This window comes from Podarcis filfolensis (assembly GCF_964270895.1).
Source record: "Podarcis filfolensis genome assembly, chromosome: 1".
In the NCBI taxonomy this organism is placed as follows: Eukaryota; Metazoa; Chordata; class Lepidosauria; order Squamata; family Lacertidae; genus Podarcis; species Podarcis filfolensis.
In genome coordinates, this window is record NC_139604.1 from 78,958,891 (window position 1) to 78,982,102 (window position 23,212).

Below are 23,212 nucleotides of genomic sequence, written 5' to 3' on the forward strand. Positions count from 1 at the left end.
CATGCATTTAATGTTTACTTAGTGTGACTCGAAAAACAATCCTCTTCTTCAAACCTTCAAAATGTGAAGGGAAAATATCTATATAGAAATGGAAAGAAAACCTTTAGAAATTTTACACCTCTAGAGCACTATTCCACACAGTAGTCACTAGAATGCTAATGAAATTTTAGACAATAATAGGTATTTTTAAGTGCTCTTTATGCTATTACTTTGTAACCTATTCCTGATGTCAGGCTATTAGACAAAACGATTTGGCACTGCTATAACAGCACTTTTTAAAGTCTCTTAAATATGCAAATACTTAATTTTCTATGGACTTCTAAATGTTAAATGAATCATACTTAGGTCCAATGAGTCAAGTTTCAAATCTTCATTAGAAACTTTGCTATAAGCCTGGCAATTAATATCTCAGGGCTAATTCTCATGGCCACGTTGTTAGTAGCAAACCACTTTCTAAACTCTGGAGTACTATTTTCCTGCATTTGCCTATGAGGAAGTAGTCATGAAACATTTTGACCGCAAACTCAGATGGTGTTACTGTTTGCCACAAATGTTCAAAGAGTATGTTTGAGTGATGGCCATCAAACTGTGATCTCAAAGTCATAGTATGACCACTTCACTATGGATAAAAGGTAGGAAAACTAATCTGAGCTGGATAAATAAAAGCAGCCCGTCACAGACAAGGTTATGAAGAGAATCAGCCCTCAGTTTTAAGTGAGCTATAGAGGCCAACCACACAAAATTTATCTCTACCCTTTGTAGCACAGGGAAATTTGGATCCAATAGGCACAATGCAGAATGCGACAAATTACAAACACAAACCAAAATAGAAGCAATCGATACAAGTGATTTCCTTTTAAGATGCAAGAGGAATGTTCAAATCTAGAGTTAGGCAACAACTGGATTATAGCATTATACAATGGGTATCATCCCTTTGTATTTATGTTGAAACTGAGTCATTTTACTGATCTAAGATCACACATCAATTCATCCTCCACACTTGGAATAAGAGCCAACCTTATACTATAAAAAATAGTCCTATATTCTTTCTTTGCCACACCTTCAGTATCAATGTTCAGAGAATGCAGTCAGATTATATATATGCAGTGGTGTTTTTTTAACATTTAGATTATCAAAGCAAAGTTAGCAAAATATTCATCCTAACCACAGGGCCCTGGATACTCAGCATATATGCATACATAAAAAGTTATGTAACAACTGGAAGAGACTCCACCAATTTCTTTTTTTCATCATGTCCGACAACTGAAGTCTTAAAGGCATCATACTTCCCAACTGATTTTTCTAGAATTAAATACAAAATACCTGCATTGCAAACTGCTTTAGGAAGAAAGAGAAACTAGCCCATTAGTTACCAACTCAATACAGTCACCTCAATAATTTTCTACAGACAATTCCACCCATGCATAGTGTTGAAATTAGAGATTGTAATTAGATATGTAGAGCATATTCATCTCTTAAGAGTGTGGTTTAGAATGGTATATGGGAAAAGGAAAATGGATTTTAATGTAGCACATCTAGTTAAATGCAGAGACGCTTCCTGAACCAGAGCCCCGTGTGTGCTGCAATGTGCACAAGGAGCCCCTGCATGTGTGGGTTTCTCAAATCACAGCAGTGGATGGAAAAGATCTATGTGCATATCTCTATGCATGTGATACCAGAGATGCCTCGACCACTGAAGTGAATGGAGAAGATCCTGTGGCTGGGTGAGATCAGAGCCCTTGTGCCCACAAGGGATAGCTGGATCAGGGCAATGGTGTTTATAGGAATCACAGTTAACTTCTCTACCTGTGAAGAAAATTGTCATAGAAAAGCAGATTCTTAAGTCACTGAGAAGGCTCAAGATCTACTGCCAACATCATGGAACTGGACAATGCTATAGATTATTTGTAAATATCAATATCTTTCAGTATTCTATTTTTTTTGCCTGCTTTTTAAAAGATTCAAATGTGATGTGAAAGATTTATACTCAATTTAGCAGAAATCTGAATTCTGTCTTTCAAACTATGACTAAACCTTTCCAATTTGCAGTAAAACATAAACCTTACAGGTTTCACCTTTGACATTTGGGTATGCTGGTATATCCACCACCAAGAGGGAAGATTTTGTGTTATGCCTCTCTAGTCCTGTAAATGATGCCACAAACCTTTTGTGATCAACAGTGAAAGATTTTGAAGATGGGAAGTATTTGTTACTCAATGTCTGCAAGTAATGTAATATTCCATATAAAAACTCATAACTTTTGTAACTGAAAAGACACACGTAGCCATATTTCTAGCCAGACAATGAGAACTACAGGGAAATAATGAATAGGCTTTGACAGATACAAGAAAAAAGCATGGGTATATTCACTTTGAAAATGATAAAAACCATGCATACCTCCATTATTTTGCAAGACAGTATTGGAAGTCTGATCCAAGCACTAGATCTGACTACAATATCAGTTTGCAGGTATTCACTAACAAAATCTGATATTGCCACCACACATTAGGTTAGTGGGAAACTCTATCTTTTGTTGATCTTATTATTGTCAGCTCATTTTTCCTTGCCCTACAGCTTTTTCCACTCAAATGGCAGGTATTGCAACCCTTTCTAATCACAGATAGCTGAAACAAGTTGGAATGGGGAGGGGGCTTTGTATATTACTGCAAAGAATGAATTTTGTGCTGATTTTTTTTTAATCGCATACTGAAGTTGGGATGCAGTATAACCCAATGAATTAAATGTATTAAATTTAGGGAGGAAATCTGGACTTTCCAACAATGGTTATGTTTGAACTGTAGTATATTTGTCAAATTCTGAATACCCCCCCTCCCCAATTCCATCACACTTTTAGAGTGACATAATGCAAATAAACACATCTTCATTATATTGTAGATCTAGGCTGATCTCAGGATGTTTGTGGAACTCCATGTATTTCCCTTTTCAAACATATTAATAAAAGGCTAATTTTCAAAGAGCTCTGCAGCTTGTTTTTGTTTAGGACTTTGAAAGCTACATTGGAACCTTAACAACTTGCGTTTCATACTTGCTTGTGACACTTCCCCTTAGTTGTTGTTTTTTAATGTAATTTTGTAAGAATGTGTATTCTTGCATCATGATTCTTACATGCTTCAATTTGAAATGTATTTATTTATAAAGGCATCTATATATACCATATTTTTCCGTGTATAAGACTAGGTTTTTTTCCTTAAAAATTATGTCAAAAATGAGGGGGTGTCTTATACATGGGGCCATCTCCCCCCATTTTCTTAAATTTGAGTCCCCCAAAATAGTCTTATACATGGAGGCATCTTATAGACGGAAAAATACGGTATATTATGTTTAACAAACAAACAAGAAATAAAACAGGCACAGATGGGGCACAAGTGGTATGCAGGTGTGAAAGGTCATCCCTGACAGACCGGGTGCATTTAGAGTTTATGGTCAAGACAGCACACCCATGACAGCTCATCTCTCAGGACAGATACCTGAACCGTACGTTGTGCCTGCATGAGGGGTTAGCCCACACTAGCTGCATTTCACCATTAGCCCAGTCACTTAGCAAAAAGCAGCCACAAGCAAATATTTCACTAAGAAGCATATTATGGCTGGTTTGTACTGCAGCAAAATGCTTCTTGCTCTCAGGTTTTCTTCCGTCTGAAACAAGAGTAGGTGGAAGAGATGGCCCACATGGTCCACAGCCTGTTTAGATACAGCCACAAACTTGGATTTAGATATGGGCTTGATAAATATGCTCTCACAAATATGCTCTTTAGGGAATTTAGCTCCAAAGTGAAACTGGAAAGTGAAGCAGGGCCTACACTGTGCCTGTAACAGTGGTGGTGACCACACAACCCAGTTTGGTGGTGAAAACAGGATGATCTTGAGTACCACTCAGAAGCCACTCTGTATTCCTTATATGCATCTAGATGCTTTTGTGTCCCGCTTTTTAACAAACCCTCACAGAGGCAGTCCCAACAGTAATAAAAATGCTCTCCAACCCATGTGCATTTGTTATCTGCCTAGTGTGCTAGGACCACTCTTAGCATCAGTAAATGAGGTGGCCTAAAGGAAGAGGAGAGATTTTCATATCGTCTGCAATGCAAAGCTGTTATTTAGACATTGTGGCACAGAACGCAACAGCGTGTTATGACTCTTAAATTCTGAGAAGGTCTGGCTACAAGGAAGGCGATTGCTTTGATCTGTAAGTGTCTGTGATAGTATTAGGGATAGTTTCTCCTATGATATTTCTTTATGGGATTCACATATAATAAATGCATTGCTATTTTCCTCTGTTTCTAAATCTCCAAACTTCCCCATGGGATAACAATGTTGCTCGCCAAACCATCAGTTCAACAAGGAAGGAGCTTTTGAAAGTGTAGTTCATGTGCCTAGATAGGTTTGCTGGCACAGTTTTTGTACAAGTCACAAGTGCTGCAATATAGTCCTGGCATGTTGCTTATTACACAACCCAGCCAAGATATGTAATTTCCACAAAATAGGCAAGAGATTAATCTGGTCAGACCCACAGAGGATAAGATTATTATCAAAAAAGGCACTTACAGGCTAATCCCAACACCTCAGGCCAGCATGCCAGAAACACCAGGCAAAGACTGATCGAACACAATTTCTGAGGCGAATATTGCCAAGACCCACATACTTACCAAAAACTCCAGAATGCTTGCTCAGAGGGAAAGGGGGAAGGGGGGATAATGGAAAAAGAAAACTCAAAAAACAACTGTGTCCAGAAATGATTTGTATTTGTAAGAAAAGCAATGAATGTCTGGCACAGTGTAAAAAAATGCTCTCATGAAGCTGAAGTGAAAGAACAGAAGCAAATGTTCTTCAAATACCAGTAGCACACATTGTTAACAATGCAAATATAAACTACAAAATGTAAGACTAATCTAGTCAGCCAGAATACAATGTTAGCCAAATGTAAAAATGGTCAAGTTCTGCCACTCATGGCCTTATGGCTAAGAATTAAAAGGACAGGCACATTAAAAAAAACCCTTAAAAATACTATCACTAGTGTGATAAATTATTTTTTCTTCCCTCCCCCCTTTGCTTGGCGCATGGGCATGGGCAACGAGGCCCTTTCTGTTATGGCTCTCTGCATTCGGCCACTGCGACGAGGCAGTGTGGCTTGCAGTGTTTCTTGAGAGTCATTAATCCCTTCATCCCTTGGTAAGTATCCAGTGGGCATCGCCACTGCATCCTCACCAGTCCACGTTGAGGCACTCGTTAACTCAACATGAGGGGTGGCTCTTTGGGAGATACGTGTTTCAAGGACCTGTGTCCTTGGTTGTTTGAGGAAAGCTAAAATCTCAGACAGGTAGTTATGGATGGCTCTTGTGGATGTAGCCACAATGCCTAGCTGCAGCTCCATCCGGCCCATGGACTGGGACATGAGACCCATGGACTGTGCATGCTCTCTCTTGATATTTTCCAGCAGCTGTACAATCCTACTATTGGTTTCCATTAATAACCTCTCTCCCTCTGTCAGCTGAGTTTGCCCTCTCCAACCCCGATCCCTAGGGACAGGCTGAACACCATGGTGCTCTTCGTTCATTTCATCATTTCCCTCCACAGGAGAGTCACTCTCATATTGGGGAGTCCTACTGAGAGACTGATCCCCAGGAGATTGTATGTCCATTGTACACTGCGGAGTCCGCTCTGGTGTTGGAAATCCCTCAAAATCTTCCCCCAGGTTGCTGTGTGTTTCAGATGATGACAATGGCCATGGCCAACTCTCTGTAGTTCTGGCTGGTGAATCTTCATCAGAAGCTGGCACTGAAGATTCTTGCTCTTCTGCAGGTGTGGATGGTGAACTTCCTCTCTGGTGCCTGGGCTGTCCAGAAGATCCAGGAACCTCCCCATCTTGCTGCCCAGTGACATCTGGCAATCAAATAGAGGAGCAACAACCACTGTATCTGAGGCCAGGCAGATGGAGGAATCTACATACATTGGACAACACACAGAAAGAAGCCAGTTGGGAAACCAGAGTGTTTGTGTTTGGGCAAATAGTTGGGCAGACTAAAATTTAGAGACTGAAAAGTGCAGGTGGCACTTCATAAAATGCACACCGTGCTGCACCCATAACACATACAACTGTACTGGATCCCAAAGAACATCTTTCAATACACCTTATTGTGATTGTGACAGTAAATGTCTGTGAACCTAGCAAAAAGCTCACCTATGCATTGTAGTGATGTCACAGTCAGAAATCTCTGTGATGAACTTTGAGTCAACTTTCCAAGCGACCTGAGCTTCCTGTGGTGTCAGATGTGCTCCACCACTGGCTTGTGTGGCAACTTTTGAAGCACTGCTTGCTATCTTCTCTTTTGTCCGGCGTTTCATCTCACCCCTAAACTCCTTCCAGAATTATTGCCACAAAATCTGTGTGGCAGTCAATCAAATTTATCCTGTGAACAATGTCTCTTAGGTCTTCTGTATGCATTCATTTCCTTTTTGTTAATATTAAACTGAAAGTAATTATGCACAATGGCATTGTTCACCAGGATGCCTTTTGTTTGTCTGAAGATAAATATTTCCCTTGCACTTGCCTTGCTGACTCCTTGCCTGAGTACTTTTATAAAGAGTTATATAACACGTGTACAATGCAGTTTACAAAGAAAGGTCAAGCATTAAATAAGGGCATTTGTCCATGTATGTTATTTAAATTCACATCTACTCTTAAGAAAATGTATCCCCAAACACTTTAAAATGATTATATATTGCATGCACTTCCTAACTAAGCAGTTACTTTATGCATTTATATATATTATGCAGGCTAATGAAGAATGAGAAAATGTCCTAGGTTGGGGGGAAAAATAAAGTAAGCCTTCTGCCTCTGGGACAATTTACCCATTCATATTTATCTGAGATGTCCTCTCAAATTATCATAATAATCACTTATTCAAAGTACATTTCCCAATCTTAAGCAAGATTTGTGTGTGAACAGCATGATTCTCACTAAGTCTACCTAGTAAACAAGAGTAACTACTACTAATCATTCCTGGTGAACTGGTTGCTCTGTGTGGTTGGTGCTAAGTAATTTGCACCTGCTTTGCAGAATCTCCAAATGAATTTGTATTTGGTTAGGTGTCACTCCTGCTCATTGACACACACCACATGCTGCTCTTATGAACTTAATTTGGAGTTGTGTATTTGCACCAGAGGGACACGAGTGTATATATGTGTCTGATTTGTAACAGTGTTCCTTATTATTTCTTATCCTTTGAGATCATCCATCTTATTTTAGTGGGAGAGGGATGTTGGGGGGTGGTTCCTAGAGAAAACCATGGTCTCTCTCACCACTCCAAATCCTGAACCCCTCCAACCATATATTCATTTAAAGGGCCTTGTACATTTCATGATTCAATATAACTGAATATTTAATCTCAACATTAATTACGTTGTGAGCGCTAATAATTTCTCCATCTATTAATTAACGTATTCACATTCAAAGTATTCACACCTGTTTGTGTTTGTTTAGACTGTCCAGTTGCATGTTTATGGAAAGTGAGAATGAAACTGTTTGTATATAATATGCATGAGTTCCTTATGAAAATGGATGTGGAGACAGAGCGGCAAGCAAGCCTTGGATCTTCCACTGCATGGATACTTTGAAAAGGGACTTCACGAGACAATTTAAATGTAATACCTGCTGCTTTTGCACTTTAATTCCCACCTTTGCTCCACCAGCCCAGCGACAGCTGTAACCAGTGATTCCTATATCCCTCAGATAGATAGTATAGGACCACAAAATCCACTTTTCAAAATTCTCTGCTAGGGTACACATATAAAACAGGGATATTTTTAACCACATGAGCAAATGTCTGTTTCAAAATTCTAACTGAACCTCTAGAGCAGGGATGGCCAGCTGAGGCCCACGAGCAAGATGTGGCCCAGGAAATAATTTTATCTGCCTTACTCCCTGCTACATTTTAATCAGTAATAACATTTTATATAAAAAGGAAACTATTTTTTTAAAAGGTTGTGTGAGAAGCCTTTCACGTTGTTAGCTGTGCAAATCTATGATTCTATCTCCAGGTTTTGAATGCAACAGCCCAAATCATGATCCAGCACACATGCACCATAACTATGAAACCGCTTTTCCTAGGTCATGCTGAATACAACTTCTGACTAGTTGCGAGAAGGTCCAGTTGGACAGCAAAATATACTCCCCTTCCAGGAACGGAATCTAGAGAACTGAGTGGCCGCTCATAATGCAGAAGTTGGCCATCCCATTCTAAAGAAGGGATATTATTATTATTGGATATCACTGATCATATGAAGCCAGGCATTTTTCATATTTTAAAACTCTTTGTCTGAACATTTACAATAGAACCAAATGGAAAATAGTAGACCTGATAAAATAATCTGAAAAATATAACCTATCCCACCCCCAGCTGATGTGTGAACATTGATATACAAATAAAATAATATTTTGGCATAGTTTGTTATTTATGTTGATGGTTCATTTGCCATTTATTGGTGAATCCCATTTCCTAACTTGAAAAAAAAATCCTTATTGCTCAGAAACATTTTATTCGCTGCAACGTCTTCCTAAGCAAATAACTTCAGCCTTCCAATCAGAGAGATTGGCATGTGTGGCCAATCACACAAATAACAAACTGAGTAAACAGTTTATAAACAATCAATGGACTTAAATTCTGACACTGTTGTCGAATACTTATGAATCATGAATACATTCAAAGAGGTTAAGATGGGTTGTTAGACTAGCCATTAACAATGAAGGGGCTGAATCAAGAGGCAACATTAACAACAAAGAGTTCAAGCATCTCTAATAACTAGGATTTACAGCCTTTATTTAATATTATTATGGGGCACAGAGAACCTTAAGCTGATTTTCATTCAATGCAGAGCAACTGTGGCAACTTGGGATAATGGTTGACATCACTGTGTTATATGCATCAGGCTCTGCTTGAAAGGTCATTTTCTTGCTGTCTGCAAGTTGGCCTGATAAAATTCAGGACTTGGAAGTTGTTAAGATGATGGCACCAGTGCTATGTTGGTGGTGTGGAAGAAGTGCATTTGGTAATATGGAGACAATGGAAATTTGGTGTGCCTAGAAACTGTGCTGCTCAGCAGCAGGACTGAATGATCAAATGGCTTACGCTTCTGCACCATGTGACTAGAAATATTAAAATCAAGTTAACTTCTCTCTTGAATTAGGTGCCTTGATCTTGCATTGTTGCCTAGTTCTTCACCAGGAGCATACAACAACTGCACTGCAAGGATCAACATGTAAACAAAATCAATATTATGTATTTATCTTCTAAATACTTTTCATCTACAGATTTGGTTTCATTATGGGGGCACAAATCACTAGCTTGTGGTTACACTCAATGAGATGTAGAAATAATAATAATGAAAAGAAAATGAAGCAATTATTTATGCCCAGTGCAGATGCAACACTGTTGATCTTTTACTCATGGTTAAGAGACTGGGAATAAGCTGCACATTAGATCACGCAGGAGTTATTTACTGAGCTAACCGTAATGCTAACACTAACCATGATTAACGCTCAACAGCTTTACCAGGGTTTGCCAGCTTATTGAAGCCTTGCTTCAAATCCTGATTAATGCTTAGTGAAGTCAAGCTTTTAACCATGCTTAGTACCACTACAGATTATTTATTTATTATTCTCAAAAATATTTGTCTTTCTATAGGAAACCAGCACATAAGCTGACACTACATAAAAACATGTTAATACAATTGCAGACAAAATGTGAGACTCTGAAATGAATTTAAAATAGGAACAAATAAACCAAAGCAGATGTAATGATAAATATAATTAAAGTTCAAAGGAGAAAGAGAGGAGAAAGAATGCCTGAGACAAAAGGAGACAGAGGAAAGAGAGGGTTAGATTCAGACCTGCTGTTCAACAAATCGAAGGCCTCCTTCTATTCACAAAAGCAAGTCAATTCCTGCAGAGGCTCCCGTAGGTGAGAGGATAACTTTTGATAGTTCCCCTCTCCCCCTCCATACCCATATCCATGCTGTTCCGGAGGATCCCCCCCAATCCTCTGGAGCAGATTTTGGAGAGCACAGAAGGCTCCAGGAGGAAAGGAAATATTGAAAATCATGTTCCAGCTTCCACTTGTGGGAACATCCAGTTTGCATGGCTGCCCCCTCCCCACCAGGGAAGGAGGGGTGAATGAAAATCTACATCGGGAACAGGACGGGGGAGGAATAAATATCTGCATTGGGATCTGCTGTCCATGTGGATCCTGCCGCCTGAGTCAGATGCCTCACCTTGCCTCATGGGTGGGCTGACCCTGCCAGTTTGTGCAATTCTGCTCTGCGCAAACCTGTATCCAACCCATGGTATCTGTGCATGACCAACTCCCACTCTCTTAACCATGGTTAAGAAATCAGCACCATCATGTCTGCACTCTGCTTCAGACCCCAACACCCTTACATACTACATCTACCTAACCGAACAATGTATTTTTAAACCGCTGCTAACTCAATCGTTTTCTTTCTAGACATACAGTGAGTTATAGGGTATGTGGATGCATGGCTTCCTATACTATGGTTTAATCAATATTACCTGGTTGCATTTTGTTCTGGCATGCCTACCAGAGTTCTCAACTATAAAGATGTATTTGAAAACAGACAGAGAAAGGGAAAGCAAGAGGACTGTGCCAAGAGCCTGGTAATTTTTGGACCGGGTGCTCTTTTAGATTTTCATTCCATAGTGTTGTTGTTTTTGAATTAAAAACAAAAAACCCCAGACAATGTGTTTGGGTTCTTTTCAGCATCTCCCCTATAACATTATTTTATTTGTCAACTGGCTGAATTTTTAAAGTGTTGTGTGCAAAGAGGCAGTGTTAGACTTCTCACAGTCCCTCTCCTCAATGTGATCAGATGCCTCCTTCGTTTCTGTGATTTAGTACATCTGTGTCATACACCTGGGCGTATTGTTCTGACACCTCCATGTGCATGATACACCTCATAATTTTGTGTTCAATATTCGTAGTTTGCCTACTCCCTGCCCTGAAGAATAAGCTGCCTTGGACAGGATGTTTGTCAAATGTTGCCAGAAGTCAGGACTACACCAGCTCCATAGATGCTTGGGTAGGATCATGGTGCTGGCGTACTGCTGGCTCCTTGAACATGGTTATCATGCTTCTAGTTTCTCAGTGAATGTAGGATACCATTTACAAGTTATTCGTGATATAAAAGCTACAGAAGAAACACCAAGGACAACTTAGTTCTAGGAAGTATATGGAAAGAGCACAGGCTACAGTACTTATAATAATCAGAGGTTTCAGCTACAAGAAACATATTTAAATTGATTCACTGAAAATAGTTATCTCTTTATGGCCATGTTGAGTCTTACCTGCCACTTGTATTGGCAGCTGATCCCTCCCCTGGGAAGTGCTGCTCTCAAAGAGTCCTTCCTTTTGAGATCCCACCAGATTTTTCATCTCCACTACTGGATTGCTTTCTTTTCCTTATATATTCTTTCCTTTCCCCCCATATGAACAGCTGGATTGCAGGAGTAGGTATGATCTTCTTTGTTGCCAGATAACTGGAAAGTTCTTTGGGTACAATTAAATACAGCTAGCAATGCAGCAGCCATAGTAGCACGCTTGAGAAAGTTCTTGGAGCCGTGAATTGTTCCTCTGCACTTAGGCCCATGTTTGCAGCATGCCCCTTCTTCTTACTGTTCAAGCTGCTTTAGATAGGATGAAAGTTTCTGAATACCTAAGACAGATACAGATAGAAACTGTGCCATGCACAATAGGTTACATCAAACTGGGTGCAACATCCATTGCACCTTCATACTGTGGCTTCAACCACATTATTAACTTCAGAAATGAACCATAACCACTATTTTTCACGTGTGTTGTTCTTCCTCCCAATATACCCACCCAATGTACTAATGAAAGGACGATACATCACATGCTATGAGATCTATATAAAAGTAGAACTTGTGAAGCGTTCTAGCACATGTTCAGTTTCCCCACCAAAAGACACACAACTGACAACCTGAATCTTTAGGGGTTGCCGATCCCATGGCCTGGGAGCCACTCACAAAATGAAAAAGCTTCGTATAAATTCTACCATACAGCAGTGCAAAAATGCATATTCTGAAAGGTGTTGTGTGAATCTGCATTCAAGTTCTAGACCACATGTCTCATGTCAGTGTAAGATTGCAAAATTCCAAGCGAAGTACAATTCAAGTGTGCTTTCTCCTTATTCAGAGCAATTAAAAAGAAAACTATTCCATGTTATCTAATATGTGTTTGAAAGAAGCTAAAACTTACAAAAGGTACCTGCCTAAATATTAGAGCATAAATGTACATTAAAAAGTCATTTGTAAATTCTGTGCATATTTAGCTATTGATGGCTTTTGAAAGCACTCTTTTTGGCAGACATTGCAGATGCAAAGCAATAAACACAAGCATGTACACTGCAGAAGAAGTACCGTTAAGTTGTCTCTCAACAGCTTTAGGAGGGAAAGGGAGAAAGGCATGGCAGGGGGGAAAGAAGAGGGCATATGGCGTGTGATAAAGGAATAATGTGGCGTGTTTCGACCAAAGTTAAGAATTTCAAGTCCAACTAATTTCAACTAGGAAACATATGCATGCTTCCTTAGAAGCAAATCCCACTAAGTTTACTTGAGCTGTGCACAGGACCACAATTTTAAACATGTACTCAGTTCACCCACTAAAATCAATAGGACTTAAAACTACTTTGCTGTGGCTGCTGGTATCCATGACATTCTTTGGACATTTTAAATTTATGATAATTTAATATTGTTGATTTTGTGGGTATTGCTAATTCTCATTAAGGCAAAGGAAACTTAAGAAATCTCTCACTCAACTGAAACATTTTCATGTTAATAATTTCAATAAATAATAATAATAATAATAATATTTTTTATTTATATCCCGCCCTCCCTAGCTGAAGCCGGGCTCAGGGCAGCTAACAACAATAAAATAATGTCAAGTCCCTCAGGGCCCTAGTCTCTTGTGGCAGAGTGTTCCACCAGATCGGAGCCACAGCCAAAAAAGCCCTGGCTCTGGTTGAGGCCAGCCTAACCTCTCTGTGGCCTGGGACCTCCAAGACGTTTTTGTTTGAAAGATCATAAGTTCCTCTGTGGGACATACCAGGAGAAGCGGTCCCGTAGGTACAAGGGATCATCAGAATACGGCTTCAAGATTAGCCAAAATACCCCAACATCAGTAATGGTACTTTGGAGTGATTATGGCCAGGAGCCAAATACATCTGTGCTGATGTGATTGAAGTGCTTCTGTAAACACGTGAGATACTGCTGAGTTTTGCTTTCAGCTGCGGTCCTTTGCACTATGCTAGATACTCCACTGGACAATCATCTAATCCTCCTAAGAGGCTTCTCAGGGAGACACCGAAGGCTGCTGTGAAATGTGGAAACCGGCAATCTTGGTGTACACAGGGAAACAAGGCAGAAATTTTGAATTTCAGCCCAATATAGTCACCCAATGTACTTAAGAGCAAGATATAAAAGTGACAGCTTCAAATGGAAACTCACTTCACTTGAAAGCGCTCCCCACCTTGTTGTGGGGGCTGTCCAACATAGATCTATTCCATGTCTATATATACTTTAATTTAAAGTCTACATTGACAGGTAAATTGAGATAGTTTCTCAATGCATTGTGTATGTGTATTAGACATGGCATCTCTTAAACAGCTGACTAGCATTAAGATGTAATTTTAAAATTAAGAAAAAGGATGTTATAGCCTGATCTATAACTCAGTAAACCTTGAATATTTGCATATCAACCAGTATGGTTTCATTGACTAATTCAAAGATTGAAAAAGCACAAATTCAAGTATTTAAGCTTAGATTGGTTCCAGAAAAGGATAGTCCTGAATGGGAAAAGCAAGGGGGGAAATGTTAGTGCTGTTTGAAATGTATGTAAGATGACCTTATTTGATTATAAAAAGAACAATTTTCCTCTTTTATTATTACATAAATTTTATTTGTTAACAAAGTTTAATAAAGCAAACTTAAAATAGTTACGGGTCAGACAGTTAATTACATTTGCTCACAAGAAATAACCACTGATACCATATTCAGTTTGTGGCTAATTTATTTAACATTTGCAAGCTTTTTACAGATGCCAAAAATGAATGCAATCGAATTATTCTTATTTTATATGACATTTTAAGACACAAAACACAGATTCTCTCCATATGTGAAATGTATAACATAAAAATGTTATCTCAGGGGAGTCTGATATTTTGTACATAGAAATTCTGTAATTTACTACTAAAATGCTACTAAAGATGAATTGATGGTATCAAGATAAAATAATCTAAATCTGGAATCAGACATAATGACTCAAATTCAGACACAAATCAAAGCATGATGTGATGCCTGAATTGACAACACATAGCCTGTGATTATCCAGCAAATCATATAAGAAACCATGGTATGAACTGGTCTTGCAAGCCATGGTTTCTGCTATTATGGTTTGGCATGATAGGAGGTCTTTCCTAGGGTGTGCACGATGCAGGACAAAGTACATTGTTTAACTTCCATGACATTTTTATACATGTGAAATTCAACTAAACCAGGAGGTAGAGAAACCACAATTGGATGTCTTGAGAAAACATCTGGAAGACTCCTAAAAGCTAGTGTGATGTAGTGGTTAGTACCAGAGCAGAATCTGGAAGACTCAGGTTCAAATATCCACAGAGGAAAGAAGCTCACTGGGTGATATTTGGGCCAGTTAGTGCTTCTCAACCTAACCTATGTCACAGGGCTGCTGTGAAGGGAAGGGCAGGAATCATGTACTCTACCTTGGAGGAAAGGTGGGATACAAATGTAAAAAATAAATCAAATAAAGCTTTTAGACAGGTGCCTGAGTTTGAATCTAGAACTCTATACAAAGCATTTCTAGGACATACACCTTAACCACTTACTCTATAAGATAGCTTTAGTAACAGCAAAATGTAGAATTGATATTCTCTTTTCACACCTTTATTATTCATACATTATAAATATAACACGTGGCCTTATAAAACAGTTTCAACATACTAGATTTTAGTAAGAAATTCTGTCCCATTCCATCCCCACTCCAAGAAACAGAAAAGAGCAGAGAGTGCACTAGTAATAACTTTCACTATTAAAAGTAAAGGTCTTTAGTATAATGCCATTTATGTAGGATTACTCACAACGATATTTGGTTGTACGCAAGTAAATATTATTGAATTAGTTGGATTCAGGATTTGCGAGCCTCAAATGCAGTTTAAATAGGTGAATGTGGTTGCCTCACATTCTTGGAATTCAACATGGGATGAGACGCAAAGTAAGTAGGGTAAAAATAACAATACTCCCCCTACCCCGCATGGGAGAGGGAAAATAATAACTTTTCTGTCATTGTTTATTGGAAATAGTTTTCTCTTAATGCAGGCATGCCCCTACCCCATGCCTGCATTTCCTGGAGCCACAAAAGAGTGACTGAATGCATGGTTTCTGCCTAGCCACTGGCCTGTTATTTGTCCATGTACAGGACCTGTAGTCATGCGTGCTGTGTAAAGGTGTGGGCCCCTGAGAGCACTGGACCTAGGCAGTTACCTATATTTGCCCCACATGGGAAGGAACTGACATGATGTAGCAGAGCAAACAAAAGCAAACAAGCAGCTCTAACTCATGCTTTGTCTTTACATTTGCAAGCTAAAACCATGGTTTGGGTTCTAAACTACAATTAGTGCAAAGCATGCTTTGGTGTGAGGTCTGAATCAAGCCAAACTGTAAGATAAATGAAATTAAGACAGTGTATTGTAAAGTATGCAACCGTACAGCCCAACGTAAGAGGCTGACTATTTCAGATTATGCAAGAGGGCTTCTAAAATGTATAGTCTGTTTAAGAGAACTGGGAGGAGATGCTTGCATCTCTTGGCACACCTCAAATCAGACATTGTACAGGATAGAATCATTGTACAGGGTGGGGGAAATGGTATATGAAACTAATACCAAATACTAATTTGAAAGCAACAGATTTACAAATCCTGTCACCTAACATCTTAACACCTATATACCTCTTATCTGGAAGAGGTGCAAATTAAAAAGGTATCTGGAAAATATGATGTGTGCTTCAGTAATCAGATTTCACTCTAATGCATGAAAGATAATATTTATAGATTAATAAATTATACTATAATCAATGGGCAGAAACTAATAAGAGATGACTGGGTCATATTAGATACATATGCCGTGCTTCAAGAATAGTTTTTAGTAAAAACGTTTAAGACTTAGGGAACACAGAGCCACACAGGTTGAATCACTTGATATTCATTTGAATCGTATCTAGGGATCCATTAATTCTTTGCTGGCCAAATTTTAGACTATCTGCCTTTTGGGAATATTTACTAATATTGCTGCTGAATTAATTCTACTGGGAAGCTTTATGAACATACTGACCCCCAATCTCATCCTTCCTTTCTGTAATGTGGTTTCTATCAAATGAAGAACCAAAGGAAAAGTCATTCTAAATTAGTCATTCCAAACAACCAGCTGCTAGGGATAAGATAACCTCATGATAACATTGTTATCTAATGCTAGATTATATCTTACTCCATCACATGGAATGACAACTCAAATCCCCAGATGCAGATGAAAAGAAATATTATGTGTGAATGTATGCATAGATGCTCCATATGTTTGTAATCTTACAACACAAGAGATATTTTACATTGCAGAAGCAACAGTTATTTTAGAAACACAGTATTTATTTTTCAAAAAAAAAAGTTATTTCATTCTGAAAACATGGAAGGTTTTCAGAACTGAGAAAATAAGTGGAAACAAAATGTGCTAGATTTGAGCCAGCATTCGAAGAGATGGAATTTGGAGATGGGGAATCAATCTTCCAAACATTATAGTAAGTTATGGTGCAATTCTGCAAACACATGAGCCAGCTTGTAGAACTGAGCAAGGCAAATGAAAACAAACTACAAGATGCCTAGAGTAATTTATTTTACAGTTTTAATTAGGAGTCAACATGACATTGTTAACAACTGAAAAAACAAACAATGTGGAATGGGAAGAAAAGGCCTTGAAAAAATAAGGAAGGAAATCAGGAAGAAAGGAAAGAAAGAATGAGAGAAAGGAAGAGTATGCTGTCCACCTCTCTGGTACCTTAAATAAGGCATACTGAAGTTTAAGTCACAGTGGCAGCATTACAGCACCTGAAAGACAAAAAGATTAAAAGCTTTGAAAATGCGTTCTGTGTGCAACCTTTAAATTCTGAAAATCTTAAATAACAAACTGTCTAAAAATATATAATAAAGTCTTACTCATCTTTCAGCCAACAATTTCCAGGGGTTTTGCTCAAAAATTTCACACCTAATGGCCGTAGTAATATGATTCTCTTGAATACTTACGATTCCATCACTTTATTTTCTCTTGCAATGTTTTCCTCACTGGGATGGCAAAGTCACCCTCAATTACTTTTCTCTAGTGAAGAAAGACAATGAAGTGCTTTACATGTGGGGATGCATGACTAGTTATAATTGTATGAGTATTCTGCTCATAATAGACAGCAAGAACAATGGCAACATGGAAGCTTTAAAAGCCCTCATGTATTAAGGACTGCAAACATTTTCAGAAGCACTACTAATTTTCACCACCTGATTATGAAATCATGCTGAATGTTTCAGAAATATTCAGCACCTGGATTCATTATCTCTGAGAACTCCCAGAAAGTACTGAACAGAACTTAAAAATTCACCCCTTGTATTTCTTTCCTCACTAACTCCTTTGTACCTCTTTAACAGATAACGTTCTTACTGATACATATTAGAAAACAAGTGAAGTCTGATTCCTTGCTATACTAATAAATATGGCTTAACCTCATTGGGATAAATGAACAGTTATTTAATAAATTTGCTAAGAGAAGACAGAAGATCACCCCATTTAAAAATGATTAAGTGTGCATTCAACACATCTCTACAAAACTTAAAACTGCATACCATGAAATAGTAATATTAACTCAGATTTTCATTTGGTGTCAGCAATTAATACTTACACAAATATCCTTCAGAGGATCCATGTTAGATTGGTAACGTCAGGAATATCCATATCTTTGACGGTAAGGTTTCTTTCTGGTGACTTAAATAATTCTGTCCAAAGCATCTTTCCGAGATTATCATCATATTTGAAGGTGTGAACACTTTAGAGCTGGTATCATGTCTGCTTTCACTATTTCTTTGTTGTGAAAGTCCTATGATCTATTCCACAGTGCTGAAATACCTGTAACCGCAGTGTGTAGCCTTTTCACATGAGGCCACTTTTCGGTCCCTATTACATTTGGAATTCAAGTATTGGATTTAATTTATGTCTTAATTGTTTCAAATGCCATCATTTCACACTTTTTTTCTGGAAAAAAATGATACTATACCATGTACTATAAATATTATTGCTTTTATTATCAATGCCACTGATACGTTTCTTTTAGAAGATACCACTATTAAACATTGTTTTGTTAGGTGAGTTGCATCTCGTATTAAATTGCACTATGACCCAACTTAATGTTTCTGCAGGCGATATTCTAATATTCTTCTAGAATTAAAATTTATACTCCCAAGAGAAAGATCAACAAAAATAGAGGAAGGCAAAAATATTCCTGTTTCAGAATTATTATTTGGCTAGCACCAATCCAGCAGTAAAAATCCCCTAAACACATATCTGATTATTCTTGTCACAAATCAACATTTTGGAAGCACTTATAGATGGAGAATTGAACAATATCCAGTTTAGAAACTGTTCAGGGGGAAAAACCAACTAGCTAGGCTTAAAATCTCAAATAAGATCAAAGGAAACCTGACATTGCTTAATACACCAAATTCACTAGGATAAAATTTGGTACTGATGAATTAGAAAAGTGTTCCAAAATAGCTATGCAAAACCTGCTCCCCCTACAAATTCCATACCTATCTGGTCATGTAAACCATCATTGCCTCATGATTTATTTAAAAAATAATAATCTATAGATAGGCTGGTTTATTTTGTTGCTGTTTCATTTTTGAAAAAAATGAATTAATAGGCTGGAATTCTTTAATTTAAAAATTCTAGCCATATTGTGCTTGTACAGGTGAAATAATCATATAGCTTGTTGTTTGGGTATGTTTTTGTTTGATTCAGTGGGGATGTGTTGGGCATTGCATTATCACATGCCCTGATAAATCTTGTTTTCACCAAGACATGTTAATGGAATTCATTGTTCATTTCAGTGGAGGTGCCCTATCCCCATATGTCCTATCATTGGCACACTTAGTTTGGGTCTATCCGCTAAAATAAAGAAATCCTTTAAAAGGTTGGGAGACACCATACACATACATATACATGTATATGTGATCTCTGGATCGGTGCAAGGATGCATAGACATTATACAGAGGAAATATATTGCTATATAATATATTGTTCTAAAACTCTATGAGATACAAAAGGTGTGCAAAAGTTTTGTCTGAATTATGCAAAAATCTCTCTGTGTTATTTGTTTTGCTAATTTTAAGATTTTTTCCCATGGAGTTCATGGTCTAGACTAGCCACCTTGCTAAGCAGTGGATACTCCAAAAAAATTTCTGCAATTTAGATTAATTCATTTATTAATACATTCAACTGTGTATTTTTTTGCGTCAAATTTGTATTAATTTTTCAAAATATTGTAAACCAAAAGAAATAAGACCAGTTTCCAAGTTGAAATAATGTGTATTTTCAAGTTGAATGGCTTAGTTCTGAGTTTGAGAAGGATGATGAAAGGGAAAATAGCAATGTAACAGTGCAATCCTGTAAAAGTCTACTCAGAAGTAAGCTCCATTGAGTTAAATGGGGCTTACTGGCAGGTGAGTCTACAACTGGAAGCTAAAAGGATGTATTACAGATTGAGAAGTTAGGTTTTTTTAGCAACACTATGCAACATTCAGAAGTAAAGTTAAAAGTAGTGAAAAACATAATATTTGATTTTAATCTTACAAGGAATTCTATCTCTTAACTGTATAGCTAAACCACGGCCCTGATCCAGTGGCTCCATTGTAAATAAGGGGCTCTGATTTAGAGTAAGAAGGGACTCCCTTATTGTCTTCAATTTCACGGGAAACACCAAATATATCCATATGGACCTATGCCTGCTATTGGGACAGCCCCTGCCTATATAGAATGCCATGCAAAGTACAATGCAACTTTGCATAAAGACAATTCTACACATGTGAGGTCTGCTTTACAAGAAACATATATGCTTTAAAGTATGTGTATATGTGGCAGAGACAAATTCTTGACTTTCTGGCACAAGTAATGACTTTTGTGTCAACGTATACATCGTTCAAAGTGGATGTCAGTTTTAGAGTATGGACTGCATATATACACTAAATGTTCTAACATGTGAAGTGGACCTGGATGTGCACGGTTTCAAAAGCCATATTCAGGGCATTTACCCTCCCCCTCAGTGAAACAAAAGCAAGCAAACACACACACACACACACACACACACACACACACACACGCAAACATTATACTTATTGGAGAACCCATCTAGACTACAAAGTGTTCCAAGTCACTGGGGCTCACAACTAGTTAAGAGGTTTTATTCTATATGGGTTTCTGTAGAAGGGTTTGAGTGGCAGTGCTGTAGGTGTACTTGGAGCTCTTGTTAATATGATCAACAAAAGGAAGAGAAACGAGAGAGCTGGGAAAAGTGTAAAACAAAAAACAAAATTAAGTAAATTTAACTCCAGCCACTTTGCTTCACCACTGTAACACAGCATCAAAGTTAATGCTTCACACAACTCTGTAATCTACACATGACTTATCCTCAATTTCTTCTACCCCTATGGATTAGCAGTGTGCTAGGCAATCATATATACAAAAAAAACAAAGTTCCCTGCCTTGAAGAAAGCAGGTGACATACAAAGGGTAAGGAAGAAAAGGGATGCAGCTAAATATATGCAACCTTTATATACATATATTTATTTATAATTAGTATTACTACAAAATGTCAACAATCCCCATCTGTCCTTTCACTTAGCAATCTGTCATTGCAAGTTGTGCAATAGGCTCAGTAGGCATTGCAGCAGAGGTGGGTCTCAAGGAGATAAAGGAGAGGAGAGTCGTGACCTTATGGATCAGTTCAGGGAGGGCATTCCATGCATACGGGACAGTGTGGAAGATGCTAAGTTCAACCTGAAATTATGCAGAGCAGCAGTTCTCCAGGTAAAGACTCAAGGTGTGTGTGAGGTGCCTATTTTTGAGACAGAGGCAGTGTGGTTTTGTAAGTAACGACTGGCTATTAAGCAGGCAAGTGAAATAAGTGATGCAGGACTACACCAAACTCCGGTTACTTGCCACTGCTTTTCATAGGGCTGCTTCATTCATGAGTTTCCTACATGAAGGGAAACTCAGTGCAGAAAAATATGTGTACACCCACATACACTGTTGGGCATGAAAATGGCACAAGTGTTTATTCTGCCTTGGTTACACATGTTCAGAAGCTGCAGCAGGTGGTTCCAAATACAGGTAACCACAGCAGAACAGACATACAACATGACGTGTGTGCACATATTTTTTTCCTACCTGGGGACATGCCATGCATGAAATAGCCCTAAGTGATCACCAGTTAGCACAGTAACTTTGAAATAATGACTGGGGAACAACTGGGAAGGGATCTTAAACATATAAAGGGAGAGGGAGTGGGGATGAAGGAGGCAAGACAAAAGAAAGAAATGGGATCATCTATTTCAAATGTGAAGGAAATTAGGTTATTTTATGTGATTTCAGTTCATTATCTAAATAGCTAAAACATATTAATAAGTTATTTTTATGACTGACAAACTGGACCATTTACAACTATGTATCCTCCTTTAATATGAAAAGGTGTAGGGGAGAAAAAACAAATTAAAAGAGATAAAATGCTTCCCCTTACCCTTCTTCTTCCGTACTGAAGCTTGAAAATAGAAAGGGAATGAATGGTAAATAAAATGTGAAGAGAAGGTCATTCTAAAATGATAAATCCCTGTTTGAGTCTCAAGCACCAACACTGAGAGTACTCAGTACTATGCTTTCCCTTTTTCAAATCACCATAAGCATTAGCAAAACTAGCACAGGCTATGTTTAAACTCTAATTCCAAAAGATACAAACTAAAAGGCAGAATACCATGGCTATGCCGAAAAGGAAGATCTCATCCCAACAGTTAAACAGCATGATTTAGATTTTAAAATATATCAGCATGATCGTGGAGGGGCGTGGCGGGGAATATTTTCAGAGTTTGAATTCAAAGGGGAAAGAATTGTGACAATTTCTTAGGCCATTAGTTCCTGACAATCTTAGTGCAGATTCTAAAGAGGGGCAGACATGAATTAGAGCTTGTGCAACACTAATTGGGAAGCAGCCGTGTAATATTACAGGGGGCACAAAGCTGAACATGAGCTCCACAGAACCACTAAATTAGTTCCTTGACCCAATGGGCTGTTTCCTCCAAAATAGCAGCCCCTTAATACACAGAATAGAAAAACTGGTTTGAAACTGAGGGGGAGTTTTTAAACAAAACAATTCATTCACAAGGAGGGCACTGTCATGTGTTCAAAGAAAGGAAAAGAAAGAAATTCCACTGGGATACCACAAGGTAAGAAATATTATTGGTCACAAATAAGAAAATCGTAGTGTTGGACATTCAGCCCAGACTATTGTTGCTTTCGAGGTGGGGAAGAATAACACCCGCCCCTGAAGATCCGAATCAAAGAACTTTAGGGTGGGAGTGAGCTTATCTTCAGGCTGGGATGGGAGAGGATATTTGTAAAGGACCCTAAAAAACTCTCCCAATGTTTCAAGTGGCAGCTTGGCTGCCCTGAGCAATGCATTGACACTCCTTTGTAATTCAGTACAGAACGCCCCCTGAGAATTATGCTGTGTCATGATGTAGTATTATTCCTAGAGGCGTTATTGAGGGTGGTGGTGGGGAATGGTGGCTGTTGTCATTTACTGTGGCAACAAAGCTTTTCTATTGTTAAAAAAATAAAGTATTCATGACTGAAGTGTAGACCCACATGGACTCCAAAGTTCTTTGATTGCTTCCCACCCATCACTATAAAAGTCACCAACATCCCCCCACTGCTTTCAAGGGGAATGAATGGCTCTGTGAAAGTGCAGTGGGGGGAGGCTGGTTCAGTTTAAGAAGAGAGAGTACAGAGAAAAGT

The 23,212-nt window shown here is 38.3% G+C and overlaps 2 protein-coding genes across 9 annotated transcripts in view; both read right to left on the minus strand.

Annotated features, from left to right (window-relative positions):
- The window catches only part of SHANK2 (SH3 and multiple ankyrin repeat domains 2), a 338,706-nt gene that overhangs the window by 28,175 nt on the left and 287,319 nt on the right, over positions 1 to 23,212 (minus strand). For 4 of the 8 annotated variants that reach the window (XM_083601124.1, XM_083601128.1, XM_083601123.1 and 1 more), the window contains one exon: positions 21,942 to 21,962. The exons of 3 other annotated variants lie outside the window; for them this stretch is intronic. In XM_083601124.1, the coding sequence (XP_083457250.1) occupies positions 21,942 to 21,962 (21 nt within the window). Of the gene's footprint in view, positions 1 to 18; positions 79 to 21,941; positions 21,963 to 23,212 lie in introns of all 8 variants that reach the window. One more of the 8 variants, XM_083601130.1, reaches the window with a different exon arrangement.
- Positions 19 to 12,687, minus strand: LOC310757533 (uncharacterized protein). The gene is made up of 2 exons (XM_083602737.1): positions 11,375 to 12,687; positions 19 to 5,898 (listed from the first exon to the last, which is right to left on the minus strand). The coding sequence occupies exons 1-2, from the start codon at positions 11,460 to 11,462 to the stop codon at positions 5,042 to 5,044; spliced, it is 945 nt and encodes a 314-aa protein (XP_083458863.1). The 5' UTR covers positions 11,463 to 12,687; the 3' UTR covers positions 19 to 5,041.